General features: G+C 41.2%; 1 protein-coding gene across 1 annotated transcript in view; it reads right to left on the minus strand.

Annotated features, from left to right (window-relative positions):
• WWC3 (WWC family member 3) overlaps window positions 1-6145 on the minus strand; it is a 184534-nt gene extending 178389 nt beyond the window's left edge. The window contains exon 1 of the mRNA XM_080795962.1: window positions 5756-6145. Within this exon, the coding sequence (XP_080652088.1) occupies window positions 5756-6009 (254 nt within the window). The 5' untranslated portion in view covers window positions 6010-6145. The remainder of the gene's footprint in view (window positions 1-5755) is intronic.
• Window positions 6146-16433: the final 10288 nt, after the last annotated feature.

A 16433-nucleotide genomic window follows, 5' to 3' on the forward strand; every position in this document is an offset into this window, starting at 1 on the left:
GTAATGGGGCCCTCCCAGACCTTTGCAGGCAATATAAATTTGCTGAATTCCTAAGCAGACAGTAAAAAATGCAATCCTTTAATCGCCTTTGGCATTCTTTGCCTCCTTCCCTTCCCTCCCCCTCAACCCCAGTCAGAGTTCATCTTCAGACATCCAGGTGCTGCTGGTTGCAAATACCAGTGCTCTTGAACATACTGTGTATGGAATTGCTCTAAAATTCTAGGTGAGATTTTGTTTAGAACTCTTGGCCTTAAATAACTTTGCTTAAAGTTGTATATCTTGTGCTTTGTGATTTATATTAAATTTGCTCAACAGCAAAATATCTGGACCAGCAAAAGAAGGAATTAGTGAACCTGAAGACAAGGCACCTGGGAGGCTCAGTCCTTAAGCATCTGCCTTCAACTCAGGTCATTATCTCAGAGTCCCGGTATGGAGTCCCAAATTGGGCTCCCTGCTCAGGGGGAAGCCTGCTTCTCCCTTTCCCACCCCCCTGCTTATGTTCCCTCTGTCACTGTGTCTCTCTCTGTCAAATAAATAAAATCTTAAAAAAACAAAAAATAACTTGAAGACATATATGTAAAGACTGCACAAATCACATGATCATCTCAAGGACAGAACAAAAAGCATCAGAGTTCAAAAGTCTTCTATGATGAAAACACCCAACGCTGAATAGAAGGGAACTTCTTCAAACTAATAGAAGACATATACAAGAACCTCACAGCTAATACCAGAGTTTGTAAAAAATGAATGGTTTCTCCTAATACCACGAACAAGACAAGAACATGCTCTGACTGCTCCAATTCAGCATTGTACAGCAGGTTGTAGAAGAGGCAACAAGGCAAGGAACAGGAATAAAACATATCCCAATAATAATGAAAAGAGTAACATACTTCTACTCAGATGACATGACTTTGTACATCAAAAATCCCAAGGAGTCAACTAAGTGACTATTAGAATGAATTAATGAGATCAGACACATTGTAATGATGTCCAACTGTGTATCTATACACTTGCAGTGAGAAACTCTAAAATAAAAATGGAAAACACAATTTCATTCACAATAGCAATGCACATATGAAAGAAAGCTGGGTCCCTATCATCTACCACTTACAAAAATAAACTAAAAATGGATTAATGGCTTAAATGTAAGGCCTCTAACTATAAAACTCCTAAAAGAAAACACAGAGGGAAAGCTCCTTGACATTGGTTTGGGCTACAACTTTTGGATTTGGTACCAAAAGTGTAAGCAAAAATCAAAGGAAATAACCACTGAAATAAAAAGGCAACCTATGGAATGGGAGATGTCTTCTTATGATGGAGAATCTCAGTGACATTATTCCCAGAAAGACATACGACAGCCAGAGGATCCATGAAAATGATGTAGTGATGCTCAACTTCACTCTTCATCAGGGAAATGCAAATCAAAACCTCAATGACATACCACCTCACACCAGTCAGAATGGCTAAAACTAACAGGTCAGTAAACAACAGATGTTGGCAAGGATGCGGAGAAAGGGGAACCGTCCTACACTGTTGGTGGGAATGCAAGCTGGTGCAGCCACTCTGGGAAACAGCATGGAGGTTCCTCAAAAATTAAAAGTAGAACTACTGTATGATCAAACAATCTCACTTATGGCTATATATCCAAAGGAAATGAAAAATGCCTTTTGAGATAGGCATTTGCAATGTATATGTTCATGAAAGCATTAAATTGTGCTTTTTTTTTTTTTTAAGATTTTATTTATTTGACAGACAGAGATCACAAGTAGGCAGAGAGGCAGGCAGAGAGAGAGGAGGAAGCAGGCTCCCTGTTCAGCAGAGAGCCCGATGCGGGACTCAATCCCAGGACCCTGGGATCATGACCTGAGCCAAAAGCAGAGGCTTTAACCCACTGAGCCACCCAGGTTCCCTAAATTGTGCTCCTTAATCCTCCACAAAGTTATGTCACTCCTATATCGATGAAGTTGGTGCCCATCTAAAAGCTAATATCAAAACAACTCCACAGAAAGCATATATTTAAGCAAGTTTCAAGGACAATGAATACTTCCAAAGTAGGCAAAACTATTCTTCCCTTATTTCTGTCCCTAAATATCTTTTTATAAAGTGGTCTTCAAATCCCAAATCAATAATATACCCAACACATGTGTACCATGAATGTAAACCACATAAGACTCACCACAGAAACCACAAGCCACAGAAATGGCACATTAACTATATTTTTCAACAAGTTTTCAGGTATGATTCCAACCAGACTAACTGTAAAAATTACATATATATAGTATTGATTTAAAGAAATAACAAACATAAGGTAAGTTTACAATAAAAATTTAAAATACTGAGTTTTTAGCCACATCTCTAAAGATATTTCTTAGGCTGAAACCTCCTTTGGTATAGCTTTTTTGTTTCTGTTTTTGTTTTTTACATTTTATTTATTCATTTGAGAGAGAGAGAGATCATGAAAGAGAGCACCAATTCCAGAGACCGGCAAAAGCGGACTCCTGAGCATGGAGTTCGATGTCAGACTTGATCCCAGGACCCAGAGATCATGACCTGAGCCAACAGCACACATTTAACTGACTAAGCCACCCAGGAGACCCCAGTATAGCTTTTTAAAAGTATTGTTACAGGGGCGCCTGGGAGTTGGGCATCTGCACTGGGTATGATCCTGCGGTTCTAGGATTACCCCTGACTGACGCTCTTTGCTCAGAGGGAAGCCTGCTTCTACCTCTGCTCCCCCTGCTTGTGCTATCTCTCAAATAAATAAAATCTTATAAAAAATAAAAATAAAACTACTGTTACAGTAACTTGCCAATATTCCCTTGGTTGCAAATACCAGTGCTCTTGAACATACTGTGTATGGAATTGCTCTAAAATTCTAGGTGAGATTTTGTTTAGAACTCTTGGCCTTAAATAACTTTGCTTAAAGTTGCATATCTTGTGCTTTGTGATTTATATTAAATTATGTATACAACACTGTGTTAAGTCAGCAACAATATATATCTAATCTGCTACCTTCATTTATTTTCATTTTCTTTAAAGCACTATTAATTACCTTCTTTCTTAACTGTTCTCTATTTGAATGTTGTGTGGTTAGGGTTAGGTTTAGGGCTTATGTGCAGATCATACATCATCCAAAAGGATCAGATGCAGACAGTGAATTTAGAATTTAGAATTTAGAATCATATATTATTTTATGTAGTAATAACTAATTAAAAGTTTTAAGGGAAAGTCCCCTACAAAAACTGGATTGGTACTTCTAACATTTGGAAGCAGTACTTTTTTTAAACCTGCTCCTCAAACAAAAAAATAAATTTTGAAATTTAAAAAAATAAAAATGCCTAAATATAAAAATAAGTCATTCAATAATACCAACTAATTTTTATAAAAAGGAACAGAGATAATGAGTATGAATTACATGGAGATGATTCTACATTCTGATTTCTATGATAATCTGCTCACCTATGTTGTTTGTTATATTACTAAAACAAAAATTAATACACTGAAGTTTTCATTATCAATTTCCATTCAAAATAATGAAACTGTTGTAAAATACTTTATTCTGTTCTAAGCGAAACAGTATTTTGAATTGGCTCATTTGGGGGGGCATCTGGTGGTTCAGTCAGTTAAGAGTTGTAGTCTTGATTTCAGCATAGGTCATGATCTCAGGGTGGTCAGATCCAGCTCTGCAGGGAGCTGGGCATGGGATCTGCTTAAGATTCTTTCTGTCTCCTTTTCCTCCCTCCCCATCTCCTCACTTGGTGTGTCTCTGTCTAAAACAGTGAAGAAAAAAAAAAAGTTTAAGAATCTTTTTTTTTCCCTAAAGATTTTATTTATTTATTTATTTATTTATTTATTTATTTGACAGATAGAGATCACAAGTAGGCAGAGAGGTAGGCAGAGAGAGAGGGGGAAGCAGGTTTCCTGCGAGCAGAGAGCCCGATGTTGGGGCTTGATCCCAGGACCCTGGGATCATGACCTGAGCCGAAGGCAGAGGCTTTAACCCACTGAGCCACCCGGGCACCCCATAAATATCTTTTAATTAAAGAAAATGAATTGGTTCATTTTCCAGTTGTAGTGCTTTAAAGGATACACAGCATAAAGTGAGCCAACCAGTTGTACTAATTTTATAGTCATCCAAGCCTCCTTGGTCAGACAGTTGTGGCTATTATCTTTGGTTAAAATTATGTCATGTCACCTGATTTTCAAGTTTCATTTTTTTTTTTTAAGATTTTATTTATTTGCCAGAGAGAGAGAGAGAGAGAGAGAACACACAAGCAGGCAGAGAGGCAGGCAGAGGCAGTGAGAGAAGCAGGCTCCCTGCCGAGCAAGGAGCCCGATGCGGGACTCGATCCCAGGACGCTGGGATCACGACCTGAGCCGAAGGCAGCGGCTCAACCAACTGAGCCACCCAGGCGTCCCTCAAGTTTCATATTTCTAACATTTAAAAAAAAAAACTGTATAAAGATTCTTATAAATTACTGAGTGAAAAAGGTTGCAATGTTCAGAGAGAATGTTAGGGACCCAAAACCGTTTTGCTTTGTTTTGTCTTCTCGTATCTTGACCCAGACACATGTTGAAACAATAATTTGGGGGCATCTAGCTTACAGAGTTTATTTTCAAATGACAGTGCTAATCAGTGCTAAGGAGAAAGCAAGAGCAACGTCATTAAACTGCACATTTCTAAGTCTTAAAATTAGTGGGAAGCCTGTAGCATTTCCTTTCTGGCACAGAGGCACAGTATGAAGAGATAGTGCTTCAGATGGTGCAAGGTATCAGATAACCACTGCGAATACTCGGTTTCAACGGAATTCCCAATTACACAAGAAGTGCATTATCACATATGCAGCTAGAAACATATGCACTAGAAACAGTTATTCTACTTGACAATGGAATGGAAAGTTAAGGAAAAATGTTCTTACATTCAGTTAATGAATATAATGTGTTAGTGCTTTTGGAAGAACCGTTTTTACTTTATAGTATTTGTTTACAGAAGTAAACGGCAATTTAAAGTTGTGTTCATTCATTTTAGAAGAAAATTCCATTCAAGTGGTGATATCTGTTTTCTCCAAGAGCATATGGGTCTAATCATATTCCATTCTGGCTGCAGTACGCAAGGCTATTTCAATCAGAATTTCAAGTCGGTTGTTTAAAAGGCGCTAAAGAGCAACCAGCACGGTCTGGGAGCAGGCTCTCCCAGCTCCGAAAGAACTGGGAATCCCTCAAGTGGCCCATCTGGCAGCAGTCTTTGGTTGGAAACTAGGCTGAGCCCGCCAGACAAGGAACCCACACCACGAAGCTGGAGCGCACGTTTCTGCTCCAAGATGACAGCTCATCTGGCCGCCGCGGGGGCCGGAGGCGGTGGGCCGCCGAGGCCCGGGAGGGATGGGCGAGGCCCCGGCGGAAAAAGGAAAAGAGGGCCATCCGTCAGCCCTGGGAGAGGAAATTCCAGGCGCCCAGCTTCCAGGCGCCGGTCAGCGGGTGACGTGAGGGAACCAAGTCACTTTGCCGCCCCGCAGCGGGGGCCGGTAGGCGGCCGGGGCTCCGCACTCCGGGGCCTCGAGGCCGGAGAGGGGGCGCCTCGATCCTCGTCCAGGACCCCAGGGTGGGGGCGAGGGGCGCCCGGGGCCCCGCCGGGGCCCCGAAGACACGCGATCTTCGCCCGGACTCGGAGGCCTCCGGACGTCCTCGATCCCCTCCCAGAGCCCGAGGGATGGAGCGCCCGGATCCCAGCCCCGGCCCGCGCCCCCGCCCTTACCGGTCGCGGGGGTCGATCCACGACGTCTGGCGCGTGTTGTGGTCGATGTAGAAGACGCGGCCGTCGTAGTCGCGCGCCTCCTCCCAGCCGGCGGGCAGCGGCAGCTCGGCGCTCTCCCGGGCTGTGGAGATCCGAGGCAGAGATGGCTGAGTCGGCAGCTGTGCTGAGTGCACAGGAAGTGTCGGCGACGGCAGCTTCCTCGTAATCTCCGTCGGTTGTCTTCGCCGCCGCCGACCGCCGCTGAGCCACGGCATGACCACACGGTCCCTGTAGACGTCCTTACGTCCACGGTACTCCTCCTCAGTCAGTACTAAGACCGGAAGCACGGCACGCTTGGGGGGCAGTGCAGTACCACCCTCCGCGCCTGGTGCATTCTTCGCCTGCCGCCAGCGCACCGACTACCGAATAGATAGTCTCCGACAATCGCTCCAAATGAGACATTCCAAAGTTACGGCACAGACAGTCCCTGCGCCCCCTCCACTCCTAAGGCAAGCACGGCCATCTTCTCCTTGCACTCCAGCCAGACTGGGTGTGGGCGGGAATGTGGTAAAAGGCCACACCTTCTTCCTCTATCCTCAACTCCTCCTACAGTCTTCCCCCAGTTTTGCCAAGCATTAACTCCCGCTATAACTCCTCACGCTCTGCCTTCTCCTTTAGCTGCCTTTCCTCCACCCTCTACTGCGTCTTCCAATTTCGCCTACTGCCAGGCCTGAAAGTCCTCTTTCACTGCTTCTCCTACACTCTCCATTCGGATTCCTACCCTTTCTACTCCTTAAACTAGCTATTCCTGCTCCATCTGTACTTTCTCTGCAACAGCATACCCCTCCTTTGTTTCCTCTCATCCCTCATGCACTTCTTTCTTCGGCTCATGCCACTTCTGTGCCCGAAGATGACCCCCTTCCATTTCTCGATGAAACTGCCGAAATGCCAGGATGTTCGCACAGATCCAAGACCCTTTTCAGCCCCTTGCTACCGCAAAATGGAACCAGCCCAAACCTACTACCCATGACTCAAGCAACTCAAGAGAAAGAACTATACTTCACTTCACCCTTCACACCCCTACCAAACACTAAAAGGCTAAATATGGAAGAAGGAACCACTGATACACACTGCATAGCATGAATACCAAAGTCGACCCCACAAACGAAACTCTAAACATGACAAGAAGAATGTGCACCACATATATCTATGTCACAATATAACCATATTTTGAGGCAAGCTCCTTAAAATGGTAATGAATTTACGAGTCTTAACTCGCCTGTTGTCATACAAAAACTTTCTTAATTTTAATTCTTTATTTGACAGAGAGAGACAGACCACAAGTAGGCAGAGAGGCAGGCAGAAAGAGACGGAAGCAGGCTCCTTGCTTTCAGAGAACCCAATGCTGGCTCCACCTCAGCACCCTGAGATCATGACCTGAGCTGAAGGCAGACTTAACCCACTGAGCCACCCACTTGCCCTACGTAAAAACGTTTTTATGAGATGCTTGATCTACAAAGTAAATATTCTTTAGAAAAACAATAGAAGCACAAATGACACACAAATAACAAAGGATGCTACAGTGTGCATAATCTCACATACTATATTAATTTTGTTGTTTTGTTTTCTCTCTATTCCCTTAAAATATAAATTCGATAAATCAGGGATTTTTAAGTCTCCTGAATGTAGAATTTTGCTGGCAACAACCTGACACTCACACAGTTTTTTCAAATGAATGAATACCTGAATTTTGGACTATTTTTATATATTACCCTGCAAGTTTTGCTGAAAAGAGCCATTGTCTTAAAAATTGAATGTAATTATCTGAAGGTTTTCTGAATGTTTATTCAAAATATTTGTATTTGCAAAAGATCTTGTGTAATGGTGTGATCATGTATCAGAAACATTTTCTGTCCACTTAGTACAAAGGTACTTTCCCATATTTCCCAGCATGCAAGTAGAGTCAAGAGATTTGTTCATCCAATGAAACCTCAATAAAAGTGACATGTAACCCCTTAGAGCCACAGCATTCAGGAACAACTGTGAACTCTGTTTTCTTCTGGCACCTCATTAATCATGAAGATCACCTATTTCCAATGGCGTAGCTGTAACATGTTGCAGTATCCTTCAACGTGGTCCTGAATGTCTGTGGAGTCCTGAAAGTCAAACCTACCTTGCCAAGTAAGACTCAAACTAGTTCAGCTTTATTCAGTGTCTGGCTTTACATAGAGTTGCATAGTTGCATCCATCCCGCAAGGGCTCTTGTAAATTTTCAATACTAAGGTAAGTGGTTTCATAATCTTACATTGTATTTTGTTATTGCTACTAAAACATAACAGAAACACAAACAGCAACTCCAATTTTTAATGTTGAGGTTTAGCTGAAATCTTAAGAGAATCTAGTCAGTCACCCATGAAAACTTTACCAAGCTACACATATGGGTATGTATAAAAATTTTTATAACAAGTTATTTATATTTAAATCACATATATTAAAATTATATATATTAAAGCATCTTAGCTATCCCTTTCCAGCAAACATGCTATACCAGAATGGCATAAAGGAACCTTTATGTTGACCTGAATGCATATTGTAGATGAGACACATATGAACTGAACATTTTTTCAAAAATAGTTTCCACCCAGTTAGAAACTCTAGCTTATGAACCAACCACCTCCCTCTTGTCATAAAGTTAAGCTCCCAACTATGTGAGTTTCAGAAGTAGTTCAGGAAGGAGAATCTCACAGTTTCAGATGTCCGGGAGTGGGGGGAAGGGGTTCGGGGGTGGAGGAGAGATAATCTTGTCTGGTGCCTTTCATTGCTAAACTTCTTCAAGATGACATTAGTTTTTGTTATTTTCTGAATAACACAAATTAGTTATAAATATGTTATAATATAAACAGAATATGTGTCATATTTTTATAGAAAGTACTGAATTTTTTAATTGAAAATTAAACTTATTTAGACTTTCCTACTTGATATTAAAAACTGAGCTGTATATATCTTCTTTATTACTCTTTTGTATCATGCAAGAGCTACCTTTAATTATAAAATGGATTCTCCTTTTTTTAATTGAAATACAGCTAGCATATAACGTTCTATTATTTCATGTGTACAACACAGTGATTTGACAATTATACACAAAATGCTTGCTGCAAGTATAGTTACCTAATCTGTCACTATACAATGTTATAACAATATTGACTGTCATCTCTGTGCTGTACTTTTCACCCCATGACTTATTTTGTAACTGGAACTTTGTGTCTCTTAATCCCTTTAGACTGTTTCACTACACTGCCACCGCCTCCCCTTAGATAACCACCCATTTGTTCACTGTATTTATGAGTCTTTCTGTCTTTGTTCATTTCTTTTGTTTTTAGGTTCCACATGTAATTTAAATCATATGGTATTTGCCTTTTCCTGTCTGGCTTATTTCATAAGCTTAACATTCTCTAGGTCCATCCATGATGCTGCAAAAAGATTTCATTCTAACTTGTGGCTGAAAAATATTCTGTCCTACATACATATCACATTTTTTTAAGCCTTATTTATTTGTCAGAGAGACAGTGGGAGAGAGAGCAGAAGCAGGGGGAGCAGCAAGCCAAGGGAAAAGCAGGCTCTCTGCTGAGCAGGGAGCCCAACATGGGGCTCAATCCCAGGACCCCAGGATCATAACCTGAGCTGAAGGCAGACACAACCAACTGAGGCACCCAGGTGCCCCTTACCATATCTTCTATATTCATTCGTCTATCAATGGGCACTTAGGTTGTTTCCATATCTTGGCTATTGTAAATGCTGTTATAAACCCATACGGATGCATACATCTTCTTAGATTGATGTTTTTGTATTCTTCGGGTGAGTATCCAGAAGTGGAATTACTGGGTTGTGTTTCCTTTTGACGAAATGCCGTACTGTTTCCAGAGTGGCTGCACCAGTTTAAATTCCCACAGACAGTGCCAGAGGGTGCCATTCTATCCATATCCTTGCCAGCACTTGTTATTTCTTCCCATTTTGATACTCGTCTTCCAGACAGGTGGGAGGGGATATCTTATGGTGGTTTTGACTTCTTTTGCCTGATGTTCAGTGATTTAGATGTTTTCATGTATCTTTTGGTCATTTGCATGTCTTTTAGGGGGAAAAGTGTATTCAGATCCCCTGCCCTTAGAAACTGGTTTTTTATGCATATGTGTGCTTGTTTGTTTGTTTGTTCATTTGGGATTACATGGAATCTTCAGATATTTTAGGTGTTAGCCACTGACTAGAGATATCATTGGCAAACATTTTCTCCCATTCAATAGGTTGCCATTTTATTTGGTTGACAGATTCTTACACTGTGCAAAAGTTGTTTCTTTAGGTGGAGTCCCAATAGTGTGTTTGCTTTTATTTCCTTTGCCTGAGGAGACAGATCCAGAAAACTATTGCTAAGGGTGATGTCCGAGAGATTACTGCCTATGTTTCCTACAAGAGTTTTATGGTTCTAAGTCTTATATATTTAGATTTTTAAACCACTTTGAGTTTGCTTTTGTGTATCGTTCAAGAAGTTGCCCAGATTGGGGGGCATCACGTTGCCCAATTTCAAGCTTTATTACAAAGCTATGATCACCAAGACAGCATGGTACTGGCATAAAAACAGACACGTGGACCAGTGGAACAGAGTAGAGAGCCCAGATTTGGACCCTCAACTCTATGGTCAAATAATCTTCAACAAAGCAGGAAAAAATATACAGTGGAGAAAAGACTGTCTCTTCAATAAATGGTGCTGGGAAAATTGGACAGCTATGTGTAGAAGAATGAAACTCGACCATTCTCTTACACCATACACAAAGATTCTGAACCACTGTGTTTCCATTTTCGTTTGTCTCCATGTACATTTTATTTTCTCTTACACTTCTGTATCAACCTACTAGCTGTTTCGCAGCATGCTGGTATTCCATTTTTTTACCCCTGTAATTGATTTTCAGTCTCATATCATCAGAAAAGATACTTGATGTTACTTTAAATATTCTTAAATGTATTGAGACTTGTTTGGGGCCTGACATATTATCTATTTTAGATAATGTTCCATGTGTACTTGAAAAGAATGTGTATTCTGCTGTTTTTGAATGGAATGTTCTGTATGTATTTGTCAGGTCCATCTGAATGGAAGGTGTCGTTCAAAGCCACAGTTTCTTTGTTGATTTTCTGTCCAGATGATTAATCCATTCATGTAAGTGGAGTGTTAGCATCCATAGCTATTATTGTTTTACACTTAATTTCCCCCTTTATGTCTACTAATACATAGTTTATATATTTAGTTGCTTCTGTGTTTGGGATAAAAATATTTACAATTGTTGTGTTCTCTTGTTGGATTGATCCCTTCATCATTATGTAGTGCCCTTTTTTGTCCCGTTATATAGTCATTGTTTTAAAGACCATTTTGTCTGATATAAGTATTGCTACCCGGCTTTTTTCATTCTTATTTGCATGAAATATTTTTTCCATCCTTTCACTTTTGCTCTGTATGTATCTTTAGATCTGAAGAAAGTTACCTGTAAGCAGGATATAAATGTCTTATTTGTTTGTTTTTTCAATTTATTCAGTCATCCTATTTCTTTTGATTGGAACATTTAGGTCCTTTACATTGAAGGAATTTATTGATAGGTATGTACTACTGAAATTGTGTTAATTGGTTTCTGTTTGTTTTGTAGTTTTCCCGTTTCTTTCTTCTTCTCTTGCTCTCTTTCCTTATGACTGATGACCATCGTTAGGTTGGATTCCTTTCTCTTTTTTTCTTGTGTATGTAATATAGGTTTTTGGTTTGCAGTTACCATTAGTTCTTAAGTAATACTATAAGTATTTCAGTCTATATTAACTTGACGCTTGCTTAAGTTCAAACATATTCTAAAGCACTACAATTTTACTCCTCCACCTTTTATGTATACAATGTCATATTTTGTAGTTTTTATATTTTATGAATTCCTTAACTAATTTTTGGTTACTACGATTCTACTAGTTTTGTCTTTTAGCCTTTATATTGACTTACTACCTTTGCAATTTCATTGCTTTTACCAGTGAAGTTTTTTCCTTTCATAACTTTCTTACCTCTATTTATGCACTTTTCTTAATTTATTTTCTTAATTTAAGAAAATTTTCTTTAATTTATTTTCTTAATTAATTTTGTCTATTTAATTAATTAATTAAATAATAAATAAATTAGTTAATTAATTTAATTAATTTTCCCTCTATTTATGCTCTTTTCTTAATTTATTTTCTTAATTTAAGAAAATTTTCTTTAATTTATTTTCTTAATTAATTTTCTTAATGAAATCCCTTGAACATTTCCTGTAAGGCAGGTTGACACGTAATGAACTGCTTTTATTTTTGTCTGGAAAACACTTTCTCTCTACTTCAACTCTGAATGGTGACTTTGCCAGAGGAGTATTCTTTCTGTGGGTTGTTTTCCTTTTACCTGTATGAATACATCCTGCTGTTTCCTTCTGGCTTGCAAAGTTTCTTCTGAAAGTCAGCTGATAGCTTTATGGGGTTTCCTCTTGTATGTAACTAGTTGCTTTGCTCTTGCTGCTTTTACGATTCTCTATCATTAGGTTTTGCATTCATAGTTATGATGGGTTTTGTTGTGGACTTTCCTTGATCTTTTTTAGGACTCTATGCTTTCTGGATCTGGATGTCATCCAGTTACAGAAGTTCTTAGCTATTATTTCTCCAAATAAGTTTTTTGCCACTTTTTCTCTCTTGTCTCCTTCTGGGACCTCTATAATGCAAATGTTAGTAAGCTTGATGTCCCACAATCCCTTAATTTATTCTTTTTTTTTTTTTCCTTTTTGCTGTTCAGCTTGTGTGGTTTCCATAGCCCCTCTTCCAGATCATTGATCTGTTTTCTTGCTTTGCTAATCTGTTGTTGATTCCCTCTAATGTACTTTCATTTCAGGTATGATATTTGTTAATTCTGACTGGTTCCTTTTTATATTTTCTATATCTTCTCACAGTTTATCCACTCTTCCTCCAAGTTCAGTGAGCATCTTTTTGATCACTTCTTTGAACTCTTTATTGGGTAAGTTGATTTTCTCTATTTCATTTAATTCTTTTTCTGAATGTTTTGTCTTCTTCTCTTGATTGGAATGTATTCCTCTGTCTCCTCATTTACTTCCTTCTCTGTGTCGGTTTCTATAAATTACATAAAACATCTGCTTCTGCCAATTTTGAAGATGTGGTTGTGTGTATGAAGATCCTCTGTGCATGTCTGGCAGTTTTGGCTGGTTGGCTGGCACTGGAGTAGGAGTTAGCTGTGGATCCCAGGGCACCCTATGCCAGGGCTACTCTGGTGGCATGGCTAGAGCTGAAGCAGGCACTGGCCAGGTGTTCCTGGAGCACTCTCCACTGGGGCTTCCCTGGCAGGATGGCTTGAACTGAAGCAGATGTGGGCCACGGCACTCTGATGGGATGGCTGGAACTGAAGCAGATGGAGGCCAGGGAATCCTGAACAATTCCCTACTGGGGCCACCATGGCAAGATTCCTGCTGGGAAGGGTGTGGGGCTGGACACTGAATGTTGAGAGCACCCAAGCTATATCACTGGAGCTGAAGCAGGCATGGGCCAGGGTGCCAGGGGACGCTCCTCATCCGGGTAGCCCTGATGAGATGGTGAACCTGGTGTAGGCGTAAGCTGGGGCATGGCTGTAGTCAAAGAGGGCATGGGTTTTGGGTGTCCTGGAGTGCTTGTGCCTGGGTCACCATGATGGGATGGGTGGAGCTAGAGTGGTTGTAGGCTGGCGGTTTCAGGGTGTACGTCATTCCAGAGCAGACTTAGTGGGATTGTTGGAGCCGGGGGAGCCACATCCAGGTAGTTGTTTGGGAAGATGGCTGGAGCTATTGTGGGCTAACAGTCTGGAGCTTGCTGAGGTGGCCTGGAAGAGCACCTGGACATCACTCCCATCTGCATGATCATGGTGGTGGGGGAACATAACAATGATGTTCACCAGTACCTTTGACTGAGTACCAGCAGATGCCCACCATTTGGAAGATAACCTTTGGTCAGTAAATGAGTTTCGTCCACTTCTAGTCTCTCATTGCCCTTTAAAGACTTTTTGTTTGTTTGTTTTTTGTTCTTTTTGTGTTATCCAGCCTGGAAAAAACTTGCACCAGATCCACAGCACTAACCCTCCCCACAAAGCTTTACAGCATTAGGTATGGGAGTTCCCTTCTTTACCATGTCTGTGTCTCTTCTGCCATTCCTATGGTCCCCACCCCCTCTTTGGGCAGAAGCTATTCAATTGGCTCTCAGTTCTTCTTCAGAAGGAACTGACCTAGATATAGGTATCAATTCACTGCATCTGTGCAAAAGAGTGAGTACAGGATCTTCCTACATTGTAATTTTACACCCCTCTCTCCTTTGCTCCTTTTTAAATAGTCAAGAGACACTACTCAAACAAAACACCGAATGCAATTGTTTTTCTTCCTCTGTATTTAGTGGTCATATGAGACCATTTTTTTCTTAGCCATTTCGAGCCAATTTTTAGCAAAATGGAGTTAAATATTGGAACAAAACACCTCTAGAATTTAGAGTGCCTAGCTCCACTACTAGTTCACAGAGTACCTTAGTCCACTGTAGAAAATGGTGCCACTCCAAGGACATCTATTATTATCAGATGCTGCTCCAACAGGGATAACAAGAATGTGCCAAGACGGGGACTTGGTGAGGTGAGTGCAGACTGTATTCCTCCCGCAGACTTTTTTTTCTTTTTAAAGATTTTATTTCTTTATTTGACAGAGAGAGACACAGCGAGAGAGGGAACACAATCAGGAGGAGTGGGAGAGGCAGAAGTAGGCTTTCCCTCTGAGCAGGGAGCCCAATGTGGGGCTCAATCCCAGAACCCTGGGATCATGCCCAAAGCCGAAGGCAGATGCTTAACAACTAAACCACCCAGGCGCCCCACCTCCTGGAATCTTTTTGTATAGCTTCAACTATTTTAATAATCCTTGGCAATCTTAAATCCTTAATAATTCTGGCCTGTGAGGGGCAAGCTCTGCACTGGGTTTAAGGAGTTCAAGGCCTGTCAAGACATAAGGTCCTGCCTTGAAACACTGGTGTTACTGGAGGGCTTGTTTTAATAGAATTTCTGGGAATTTAAACAAAAGGACCATGGAGACAATAAGGACTCAGCAACAACAACAAAAAATTTGGTATTTAGAAGAATTCACCTAGGACATTTGCACTGTGGCAACAATTCTCAATCATTTTGGCCTCAGGACTATATATACTCTAAAGGATTATTGGGGACCCCCAAGGTATTCTTGCTTCTTTTTTTTTTTTAAGGATTTTATTTCTTTATTTATTTGACAGACAGAGATCACAAGTAGGCAGAGAGGCAGGCAGAGAGAGGGGGGGAAGCAGGATCCCTGCTGAGCAGAGAGCCCGATGCGGGGCTCAATCCCAGGACCCTGAGATCATAACCTGAGCTGAAGGCAGAGGCTTTAACCCACTGAGCCACCCAGGCGCCCCGGATTCTTGTTTCTATGGGTTATATCTTTTGATATTTACTGTCTTAGAAAGGAAAAATAGGGTGATGTCAGCAAGATGGAGGGTAAGAAATCCAACTATCATTTCCCCCCACAAAACCAATATGCAATAAACAACAAACCAACAAAAATAGCTCTCAGAAAGTTCTTTATTATAATGAAGTAGCAACAGTCACCCTGGAGAGCACTTTGTTGTTGTTGTTGTTGTTCTTGTTCTTGTTCTTGTTCTTGTTTTTTGTTTTTTTAATGAGTATAACTACCCAGAAAAGTACAGGAACTATCTTTCCTGCATCACCTTATCACCTAGTCCAGAACCATTTGATGTCAAGAGGAACTCCTTCAGAGGGATTTCATCCCAAGAGATAAAGAAAAACAGAGGAATCTCAGAAGCCTTTGACAGCAAGGACCTCGGAGGCTTAACCAATGCTGAACCCAGCTGACAGAGCTGCTGGAGTCTCCACTCCTGCATCTGCCTACTCTCTAAATCTTGAGCTACTACTACAGAGAGATATGCTCCCAAGGGCCCCAGTTACCACTGCAGCCCACCCTCTGGGACTGGACATAGTGTCTTGCTATATATGGGACTGGAGCTGTCATTGTTTTGAGCCCTTCTCTCAGATTGCAGATAATAGCTTTGACCCAACAATACCAAAGCAGAGCCACTGCTGTTCTGTATCCCACCCTGCGCCCCAGGTCACAGATTTCACATGGCATTACTGAGTCTAAGTTGCCACTGATCTGTGCCCCAGCCCTACGGTCATTGGTCATGGATTTACCCACCAGTGCTGGGGCCACGTTGCTGTTGCCCCACATTCCATAGCCAGGATCCCAACATGTGGCTTTAATGAGCCATCACTAGAGATATGCTGCTGCTATTCCCAAACTTCCCCCTGGGACATAGTTGGGACTTTGACTCACCATTCCCAGGCTGCATTGCAACTGTACCCTGAGCCCTGTGTCCAACTGTACCCTGAGCCCTGTGCCCAACCCACCACTGCACGCTATCCTCTCAGGTCGATACTACAGCTGTATTCCTGCACTGCAGCCAGAGGAAATTCTAGAAGGTGAGGAGTCAGTTCCACTAGAGATATGCATACTTCTGTGCCTCAGACACCATTGCCACTGCTGTAGCAAGGCATCTATGCCCCCACTATCCAGGTATTATGGTAGTTACCACAGGTCCT

Source organism: Martes martes (genome assembly GCF_963455335.1).
Source record: "Martes martes genome assembly, chromosome: Y".
Classification (NCBI taxonomy): Eukaryota; Metazoa; Chordata; class Mammalia; order Carnivora; family Mustelidae; genus Martes; species Martes martes.